Source organism: Andrographis paniculata, unplaced genomic scaffold (assembly GCF_009805555.1).
Source record: "Andrographis paniculata isolate CXL003 unplaced genomic scaffold, ASM980555v1 Contig54END, whole genome shotgun sequence".
Lineage (NCBI taxonomy): Eukaryota > Viridiplantae > Streptophyta > Magnoliopsida > Lamiales > Acanthaceae > Andrographis > Andrographis paniculata.
Window position 1 is genome coordinate 512,828 of NW_026137589.1, and position 12,024 is coordinate 524,851.

A 12,024-nucleotide genomic window follows, 5' to 3' on the forward strand; every position below is an offset into this window, starting at 1 on the left:
TTAAATGTAATAACAAAAGTATGAACACCAAAGGTGAGTCAGCAGTCAAAAGTCAAAACGGCAGGCTAACGTGTTTAAATACCATTGTATCGCAAGTTCTTGGGCGACGGCGTCGTTTTGTCAAAACCTTTCGCCCTCCGCCCACAGAAACTTATCATATCATAATATCATCTCATATCACATACTATACTGTGTATAATATAATATAATATTATTATTTGCCTCCTCCTTTTTCTTCTACCTCTAAATTAAATTACGCACTTGTTTCTCAATTCTCCATTCTCACGCATTATTCAATTCCCTTCCCTATGGGCAACTGTTTGACGGCCAAATCCGACCGCGACGCCACCGCTCGCCGGCGGACTCCCTCCGCCACCGTCGTTTCCGACGCCGGAGAATTGCGCCAGTTTCCCCTTCCCGTGACCGCCGCTCACGTCTTCCAATCGCTCTCCTTGTCGCCGGAATCCTTCTTCATCTGCAACTCCGATCGCCTCTACTTCGACGAATTCATACCCTCGCTCGACCTCGCCGACGACCTCCAGCCGGCGCAGATCTACTTCCTCTTGCCGGCCTCCAGGCTCCAGTATCCGCTCGCCGCCGCCGACATGGCGGCGCTCGCCGTCAAGGCCAGCGCGGCGCTGGAGCGGATCAACGGTGGCCGGAAGAGGAAGGCTCGGATTTCGCCGGTTCTGGCGGCGGAGGAGGATCCGCAATCGAATCATACGGTCAATTATCTCGTTACAAGCGGCGCTGCTTCTGGAAAACCCGCGGCGCCGGCGCCGGCGGTTTCGAGATCTGGTTCGGTGAGGCGGTTAAGGAGCTACTCATCGCGACGAGCAAGGCTGGCCGTCCGATCCTTCAGGATGAAGCTGACGACGATCAACGAAGGATCTTCGTTCCGGCTCACTTCATAAGACAAAGCGCCATTGCGATCGACCCATTGATTTCTTCTATGATCGATCCATCTGTTCTGTTCTGTTCTATGTAAATATATATACATCATTTAATTTAGAATAAATGATAAATATTTCTCTGTATTAATTAATTAATTTGAGACATTAATTTACATGTAAAAATTTCATTTCGTCGAAACTTTAATTAGTTAATGTTTCTGTAATGATTTGAGGCATTACAGTTTATTGAGGTAATCTTGTATAGTTGAGAGGCAAGGAGTATATACATGATATATATGATGCTGTTCATCACTTTTATTTTTATTTTATTTTTTATAAGTCCACAGTTGTTATCAGAAACTATTCTGTTCATTACTCCATCCTTTGACATGCTTAAAGTTGGTAGTTCAATTCTTGAAACTGTATGAAATGCCTGAGTCTATTAGGCTCCATTTAGACAATTCTCCAAAATTGTATGAATTGTGGGAGTTATTTGGCTTTGTTTAGACAGAAGTTTAAGTTTGAAAATTAATAAAATAAGTATTTGATTTAATATTTTATGAAAAAAAAAAAAAAAAAATTGATGTGTTAGCTTTTTGAAAAAAAAAATCTCATACTTTTTTCGTTCCAACTCAAAGTACTATTTTTATCATTTTATTACTTTTTATCTCAAAGTATCAATTTTCTATTTTAATAAAAATAATTATACATCAATACTAAAATATCATTAATTTTTATCTAAAATACAAACATATATTACTTTTTACAAAGATAAAAATATCAAAATCCTTTATACATTTCAACTAACTAATAAAATTCTATTATTTTTTTAATTTACTACGAACCCATTTAGACCGTAGCGAAGGGAGTACAATTTCTAGAGATTCAATGAATTGTCTAGAGACACTAATGACTATTGTGCTCTTCTCTCTTATTTTAATTTACTCATCATTTGATTTTCTTTTTTTATAATTCCTTAAATATGTCGCTAATTAATTTATAATAAGTAATTTTATTTATTTAAATTTTACTATTTTTATTTAATTAATAATAATTAATTTAGTAATATATTTCTATTTACCTTTCAATTTTTATTTAAAATTTAATAATTTTTTTTATAATACTTCAGTTTATATTTTACTTCTCATTTTAATATTAAAATATTATTATTTTTGAATATTTATGTTCAACAAGCTTATATAATTTTTTTTTAGATTTAGGATTACTTTTTCCGTCTCAAATTTATCTATCCGTTTATTATTTTCACAGAATTTTTAAAATATTATTATTATATTAAAATATAGTAGAAATAAAGATAAGATGACTAAATTAATCTATTAGTATTCTAAATGTAATGACATTTCTATAATATATTGTAAATTAGAAAGATATTTGTAATATTAGATAGACATATAATTATTAAAAAAAAAAAAAAAAAAGAAAGAAAATAAGTCTATAATGTATTTGATGTGTTGAAAAAAAAAAAAAAAATCTCATACAATTTTGAGAGATTTAATTAATAGTCTAGAGACACCAATGCCTAGCTTGCTCTTCTCTCTTATTTTAATTTACTCATTATTTGATTTTTTTGATAGTTACTTAAATTTATAATAATTATTTTTATTTATGTAAATTTTATTATTTTTATTTTAATAAATAATAATAATTTATTACTATATTTTTATTTACCTTTTGGTTTTTATTCAAAATTTAATAATTTTCTATAACACTTTATTTTTATTTTACCTCTTATTTTAATTTTAAAATATTATTATTTTTTAAATATTTATACTCAAACAAACTTATATAATTTTTTCAAACTTAGTATTATTATTATTTTTCTTAAAAATATATTTGTTCGCCCTTATTTACTCTCTTATTATTTTTTTCTACATGTTTTTTGTTGTTTATTTATAATAGTAATTTTTATTTTAAAAAAATTATCACAACATATATCTATTTTTTTTTTAATATATACATATAAACAATTATATTTATAATATCACATCAAATACCTATTATTAGTTCGCTAGAGGGCTTCGACGACGAGGGCAACGTGGAAGGAGAAGATTTTTTAAGAATAACTCATCCAAAAAGTCGGATGGTGAATTTTATTAGATTTTTATTTTATTTTTAGGTTTAAATTACTATAACTAATTTTAGTACATAAATAAAAATTTAAGGCACATTACTCTGACGTTTTCTTTGTACAACGGGATAATTTTGGAGTACGTAATTAGATAATGTAGGTTTATAGAAAAATAATGAAAATACATACAATATTTGTTACATTATATGATGATTTAAGGGTAAAATTAGTATTAGGAAGTCAAGTGTAAAGTGAAATGAAAAGTAGATAGTACAATGAATTTTCAAAATAGAGAGGAATTGAACATAAATCTTTTTTAGCGGTATTTAAATCCACGTGCCCCTAAAATAATATCAAAGTAAATATATCACATTACAAAACTCTTATTTGAATGCTATAGACTGATCTACGAGTATTATAAGCAAACTTATGTTATTATTTAATTAAATTTTGAAATTTAAAAAATATAACACGCTCTCATTATATTATCTTCAATCAATACACTAGTTAAATAAATCAATAACATTGAATTCGCAGCTAACAACTGTGTTTGTTTTATGGTAATAATTTATTTTATTTCATTTTTCTTTCTCGAAACTATATTATTCAACTTTTACATTTCTATAAAAATGCAATTGACTGCATCCAAAGTTGTACATACCCATGTTATTCACCATTAACAACTAACATTAATACTAATATGTTACAATTCAATGTATTCATTTATTATTATTATTATTATTTTTATGAATTAAAAAATAATAGTATTTTATTAATTAGTGAAATTGTGTAAAATAATTTTGATATTTTTATCTTCAAGTACAAAAAAAAAATATATTTTTATAAAAATGAGGGGTATTTTGATATTTAATTATGATTACTTTTATTATAGTTAAAATTTAAGACTATTTTTTTTAATGAGATAGACAAAAATGATAAAAATAAATAAATTAAATTGAGACAGAGGAAGAATCAAATAAAACCAATATGCTCAAAAAATTTTCAAAAATAAAAAAAAAAATTTATTGCATTATGAAAATTATTATTATCATTATTATTATTACTATTTTTAAAAATGATATACTTTATTAATTTGATATTTTAATATAGTAAATTATTATACATATAAAGAAAAATTATTACTATTACTATTATTATTATTTTGTAAAATTGAAAATATATGATTTCATTAATATTATATTATTCAGTAATTTTTATATATATGATAAAATATAAAGTGTTTAGAATAATACAAATTTATTAAATTAGATTATTGCCATAATTAAAAAATAATATTCCAAATAGGCCAATATAATAATTTATTTAGAACGTGATTTCATATTTTGATTTTAAACTTTAATTTGAATGAAATAAAAAAAATCAAAATTTAGGTAAACAAAACCTAATACTCCCTTCGTCCCAAAAAAAATATCCATTTGCTTTTTGCACGTAGTTTTAGAAATATTAGTATTATATTGAAATACAGTGAGATGTGTGATATAAAGGTAATGACATTTGTATAATATATTGTAAGTTGTAAGGGTATTTGTAATGTTAGGTAGATAGTACAGTTACTAAAAAATGAAATAGATACTTTATTATGGAACGGACTAAAATGGAAAAATGAATACCTTTTTATGGAACGGACTAAAATGGAAAAATGAATATTTTGTTATGGGACGGAGGGAGTATTTATTTTCAAACTTAAGGTGAAATGTTAACACCAATTTGGATTTGTGCCAAGAGATTGTAAAATCGAATATGGAGTTAGTGGTCCTGTAAACAATAGTCTTGTGGTATGCAGACGCCTCAGTCACCTGCTACAATAGATTGTCTCAAAAATATACGCAAATGTCATTGAGACTATATTTTGTTTCGAACATGTGACAATTTCTCCAATAGCTTTGATACTTTCCGAGACTATATTTTTGTTTTGAATGGCTGTGACATTTTCGAAATCATATTGTCTCGAACGACCATAATAATTTTTTAAATTATATTTTGTCTTGAACGGTAGTAACAATTTTCAAGACTATACTTTGTCTCAAAAAACTATGACAATATCCGAAACCGAATAACTATGGCAATTATAGGAATCGTATATAATATTTTATCTCAAAATAATCCATGACAATATTTGATTTTGTGTACTATATTGTATCTCAATAATTGTACCAATATCCGATATTAAAATCTGTACAATGGCAAAATAAATTAATTATTTTGGTTAGTTCATTCCTTATAATATTTCCACCTCGTATACAACATACAAATATTGATGGAAGCAATTAACGAATAAAATCTAAATTAAATTAAACCTACATTGAATAGAAATTAACACAATTAAGCAGACAGACTTTAATTGAATTAAAAAATTAAAAATTGAACAAAATAAAATTCCAATATAAACAATTTTAACACTTTCTTCAACGCAAAAATCGACGCAACATTAATTTTGTTGGAATATATGGGTATTGCGAGAATAAACATGAAACCGAGTCGAGGATGGATCTTTTTTTCGAAAATTAGATACGCCTCGGTAGTGCCTCCGGTGGATGGCGTTCTAATCCAAAGATAAAACGGTTTCCGTCTCCAATGAGAGTGACACCTTTAATCGTTGGAGCTCCGGCGAACAAAAACAAGAGAGAGACTGAGCTGGGGAGGCCACCGGAAAGCTAGAAGAGAGGAGAGAAGGACTAGAGGATTATTTTTTTGTTGGTTTGTTAGAATGAAGGGGGAGATCCTTGCGTCTCCATTCCGCCAAAATGGTAGGGGATTGATTACGATCATAATTACGACCTTAATTATCGATGTAATTAATTATAAATTCAAACCTTCCGTTTGTACAAACCTGACGATCGTAATTTATTCTAATTTCAAACATTCCGTTTGAAACAATTGTAATTTATTCTAATTTCAAACTTTCCATTTGAGATTATAATAAATTTTATCCAACGGATAATATTTTATCCAAATAATATTGCGACGTAGGCCATATACCCGAGTTTAGCACAAAATAGCTAAAATATTAACCAAATCTCATACACAAGAAATACATAATATTTATTTATTAATTTGGTACACTGGCCGGTCGCATTTTCACTCACAAATAATCGCATTTTCACTCACAAATAATCGATGGCAAAATAACCTATTATCCAACACATTTCCTACAGGAGCAGGAGAGATTCAACTCACGACCGATCACTTTGTCGATGAAATCGACTAACGACGAGTGTTTCTCGGACAACAGCGGTGACAGCCCTGCAGTGGCTCTAATCCGACAACGGTTGTAGCAGCGATTTCCTCATAACATACCCGATAGGCATCAACCACCGACGATGTCATGGATCCAGCCAATTTCAGACTGCAACCAACTCCGGAGACCTATTCCATCGACGATTTCTTCTCCGATTTTCTTCCTCTTCAACAGCAGCGGTAGGATCAGGATAGTCCACCAGAATTGTTGGGAAGAAAAAAAATGACGGTTTAATGGTGGAGAAAAACAAATTAGGTGTAGAATAAGTGGGGTGACGAATGAATATGAATATGGATGAAAATAAATATGAATAAAAAATAATTGAGTGGGAAAACTCCCGCCTAAAAATATGATATTTTTTTAGATTTTGGATAAGATATTTATATTATTTTAATTTAAATTTGAATTATGGATAAATATATTTAGTTTAAAAATTATTAGATAATTTTATTTATACTTGATTTATTAAATTATATCAAATTGACTAATCAAATAGAATAAATTTGTTTACCTTATTTTAAACATTATTTACGAACATTATATATTTTAAGTATAAATTAGTGTATAAAAAATATTATATATGAAATTCATTTAATATATTTAAAAATAATAATATAAATTAATACTCCCTCGGTCCCAGATACCGTGTCTGCTACACTGTAGACACGGTATTTTAGGAGGAGTGTAATTAGTAGATAATTAAAAATGTATTAGTGAAAATAATTATCATATAATATAAATAATTATAAATTAATATTAAGATAACTAATTAGTTTAATTAAAATTTAAAAAAATAAAGTTAAAAAATTTAAAATAAGATTAAAGTGTGTAATTATTTTTCAAAAAAGAAAAGTGACATGATATGTGAGACGGAGACAACGTGGACATGGTATTTGGGACGGAGGGGAGTAATATTTATAATTAAATTTATACTACACATATATAAATTAAAACTAAGGAATTGACAAAAAAAAAAAAAAAAAAGAATCGAACCAAAGCAGCTATTATAATAAAATGGAATGAAACTAGTCATGATTTCAATCGGCAGCGTGAATCAAAATAAAATTGATTGACGCCACCTTCGGCATAAAAATAAAATAAAAAAAAATAAAATAGAGATGTTTGCCATAGGCACTACAACAAGCAAATTGGAAAAGAAATAAAAAAAAGTTAAAATTTAAAAGCTAAAATTTTGATTAAACAAGATAACGTAAACATACCAACTAATATATATTTTATGGTAAAAGAGTTATTAGATGTGATATAAAACATAATAATGTAATATTCCCTCCATTCCGGTGCAAGGTTGTCATTTACTTTTTGCACGTAGATTTTTTAATATTAGTATTATAATAAGTTGTAGTGAAAAAGACAAAAATACCCCTATTCGTATTGTGTAATATAAATGTAATGACATTTGTGTAATATAATGTAAGTTGGAAGAGTATTTATTATGTTAAGTATACAGTACAATTACTAAATTAAGAAATAGTAACATTGTTTTGGGACGGACGAAAATAGAAAATAACAACCTTTCAATGAGACGTAGGGAGTATTATTTTTATATTTATATTTTGTAAATTTTATAAAAAATATATATATATATATTGTTATGTATATAATTATTTTAATTTTAATTATATTATCATATAATATATTAATATTTTTTTTACTTATTTTAATATTATTTCGTGATTGGAATTGAGACCATTCATATCTTTGAATTCTTTTTGTAATATATTTCGAAACAATGTATATTTTTAGATTATTTGTGTTAATCATTTTGAGATAATTCAAATTTTGAAAAGAAAAAAATTCTTGATGGATATCGAGTCAACATATGATCTCAGAATATCTTTTGCACATTATTTTGAGACATCTCATATTCTCGAGATATTATTCGCAACTTGTGTTGAAACAATTCAAACTCTCATAAAATTTTATGTGACTTATTTATAGATAATTTGTACTCCCAAAATATATTTTGTGACTAAGTTTGAGACAATATATACTCTTGAATTATCTTTGTGATTCGTTTCGAGATAATTAATATTCTTGTAATAATTTTTGTAATTTATTTTGAGACTATTTCTACTCTCGGAATATATTTATAATTTGTTTCGAGACAATATATATTCTCGAATTATTTATGTGACTCATTTTGAGACAATTCATACTCTCAAAATATTTTGCGCAACTTATTTTGAGACAATTCAAATCTCAGAAGATTTTGTGTGATTTATTTCGAGACAAATTTTATTCTCGGAACATATTGTGTGATTCCTTTCAAGCCAACATATACTCTCGGATTATTTTCGTGACTCATTTTGAGATAATTCATGTTCCCGGAATATTTTTTGCGACTTATCTCTAGATAATTCACATTTTTGAAATATTTTTCGTAACTTGTTTCGCGGCAATTTGAACTTTCGGAACATATTTTGCAACTCGTTTTGAGATAATGTATACTCTCAAATTATTTTTGTGACTCATTTCGAGACAATTCATACTCTCGAGATATTTTTTGCAATTTATTTCGAGACAATTCAAATCTCGAAATATTTTTTGTGACTTACTTTGAGACATATTTTACTCTTGAAAACATATTTTGTGACTAGTTTCGAGACAACATATATTCACGGGTTATCTTCGTGACTTGCTTCGAGACAATTTATATTTTCGAAATATTTTTCACGATTTATTTCAAAACAATTTAAATTCTTGGAATACTTTTTGTAACTTACTTCGAGACATTTCTTCTCTCGGTGATGTTTCGAGACAAATATGCAACAATACTTTGTTACAATTTTTTTTTCGATATTATGGTCGAGATTGTCACAGTGATGTCTCAAATCATGGTTGAGACACTAATTTGTCTAAAAAAAAGCTTCCACAACACATAATTATCTCGGAACTTTTTACCGAGACAATTTTTCGAGATAACTTGACATTTTTATGGTTGTGAACCTTCGACCTGTCTAGATTTACCATATCATACATAATCCGCTTAATTTTAAAAAAATGAAATAAAATTGATATGATATTTTTAAAAAAAAATTAAATAAGGCGAAAATTTCCAAAGTTGCTTGCATTAGAATCCGTTTGATTAAAAGTTGGAGCATCAATTGATATTATACTTTTCCCAACTTGACTATAGTCAATTAGCGACATACCTTCGAGAGAGACTTATATCTGGTTCGAACCGGACAGTCGAGGTTATATGCGTACGTATATATATATATAAAAAGTCTAAAAAATTGATCTTATACACTATTTCTATTTTTTTTTTTTTAATTTCAATTAGTTTTTCAAATTTTCTAATATACTTGTATTTTTTATTTCTATCTTTCTTGTTAATTGTTAGAAATTTTGGGAGGAAAATAATGAGATTATCTTATTATCGTCAAAATAAGGAGCCTATATATAGGCCATACAAAATAGACTCGATAGACTCAAATCTAAGTAATCTAATCTATGAATAAGTTCAAATCTAGATATAAATCTACTAAATCTGAATATCTAAAATATTTCAACATCCCCCGTCAAACTCAAGATAGGGCAGTAGAGACCAACTTGAGTTTGTCCAAGAGTAATCGGAAACGGCCTGGAAGAAGATATTTGGTAAAGATATCTGCTGGCTGATCTTCAGAAGATATTGGAATGAGATGAACTACTCCATTGACAACATGTTGTCGAATAAAGTGACAGTCAAGCTCAATATGCTTGGTGCGCTCGTGGAAGGTATCATTATGGGCCATCTTCATAGCACTCTGACTATCACAGTGAAGAGCCGTAGAAGATGGCTGAGGGGCACCAAGGTTAGTGAGTAGCCGTCGAAGCCATAAAAGTTCTGAAGTAGAGTCAGCAAGAGCACGATACTCTGACTCGACACTTGAGCGAGAAACTAAAGTTTGCTTCTTGTTGCGCCAAGAAATGAGAGAATCACCCAGGAAGAAGCAGAAACTAGTGATCGAGCGTCGATCGGTGGGATCACCAGCCCAATCAGCATCAGAGTAACCGCTGAGAGTCAAAGAGAAGTTAGAGGAGAACTGTAAGCCATGCAGAAGAGTACCTTTCACATAACGAAGAATATGTAAGACGGTAGAGTGGTGAGAGGTCCTCGGAGCTGCCATGAACTGACTCACAATATGGACTGCATGAGCGATATCTGGTCGAGTGACAGTCAAATAGATCAAACTCCCAACAAGTTGACGATAAAGAGTAGGATCATCAAGAAGAGAACCATCATGAGGAGTAAGTCGAACGTCGTATGCAAGTGGTGTAGATGCTACCTGACAGTCTGTGAGACCAGCTCGAGCAAGAAGATCGGAGACATACTTAGCCTGGGACAGAAAGAAACCATTGGGAGAATCAGAGACTTCAAGCCCCAAAATGTAACGAAAGGGATCCAAGCTCTTCATCTCAAACTGCTGGCTAAGATATGCTTGTAGATCAGAAATACCAGATGCATCATCTCCCGTGATGATCATATCGTCAACATAAAGTAAGAATATAACTATCCCTGATGAAGAACGACGAAGAAATAAACCAGAGTCGTAAGCACATGTGGTAAAACCAAACTCCAATAGTGCAGCGCTGAATGTGGCATACCAAGCCCGAGGGGCCTGCTTCAACCCATATAAAGCACGGCGCAAGCGACAAACTTTTCCAGAAGACAAGAAACCTAGAGGAGGGGTCATATAAACTTCTTCAGAAAGTGTGCCATGGAGGAATGCATTCTTGACATCTAACTGAAGAAGGAACCATTGACGAACAGCCGCAACAGCAAGAAGACAACGAACAATAGTGAGACGAACAACAGGAGCAAAGGTCTCCTCATAGTCAATTCCATACTCTTGGGAATAACCTTTGGCCACCAGACGAGCCTTGTAGCGCTCAATGGAACCATTAGAGTGTGTCTTAATTTTAAAAATCCACTTGCACCCAATAGGGGTTCTTCCTGAGGGCAAATCCACTAAATCCCAAGTGTGAGTCTTTTCTAGAGTATGCAATTCTTCAGTCATAGCTTGCTGCCATAATGGATCAGCATTCGCCTCACGAAAGGACCTAGGTTCATGTTAAGATAAAATGACAGAGTAACAATGATAATCATTAAGGTGTGAAGGAGGTTTACTTACACGAGTTGAGCGACGACAAGTAGGGAGAGGTGTAGGAGTAGACGTCGGCTCAGGAGGCGCAGACGTATTAACTCCAGGAGATGGTGACAAGACAGATTGATCAATGAGCTGTGGTGAAGAAAAGGAAGAGGTGTCTGGGAAGAGATCGGAGAGAGAAGATGAAAAGAAGGGAGAAGATGAGTGAAACGGTGTGCTAAACTTGGATAAGGTGGAGAAATATGTGCGGTCCCGAAAGGTGACATGACGAGATATGCGCAACCGATTAGAAATAGGATCCCAACATCTATAACCCTTGTGTTCGTCGCAATAACAAAAAAAAAAAACATAAACGAGCTCGAGGTTGAAGCTTTGTCCGCTCATGGGGAGGGAGGAGGACAAAGCACACACAACCAAATGGATGGAATAAACTATAATCAGGAGACTGACCAAATAGACGCTCGAAGGGACTGACATCATGGAGGACTGACGAGGGTAACCGATTAATGCTGTAAACAGCAGTTAAGGTTGCTTCCCCCCAAAAACGATTAGGACACTTAGCAGAAAGAAGGAGGACACGAACAGTATCGAGAATGTGACGATGTTTGCGTTCTGCCCGCCCATTCTGTTGGGACGTATAAGGACAGGAACGCTGTACCAAGGTACCCT

At 30.9% G+C, this 12,024-nt stretch overlaps 1 protein-coding gene across 1 annotated transcript; it reads left to right on the forward strand.

Moving 5' to 3' along the window:
• The first annotated feature begins 308 nt into the window (after window positions 1-308).
• LOC127255838 (uncharacterized) lies at window positions 309-914 on the forward strand. The gene has a single exon (XM_051281588.1). It carries the CDS (start codon window positions 309-311, stop codon window positions 912-914), a length of 606 nt encoding a protein of 201 aa, XP_051137545.1.
• Window positions 915-12,024: the final 11,110 nt, after the last annotated feature.

Excerpts from the sequence above, each read along its gene's own strand:
- LOC127255838 (XM_051281588.1), top strand. The coding sequence starts at position 309 with ATGGGCAACTGTTTGACGGCCAAATCCGACCGCGACGCCACCGCTCGC.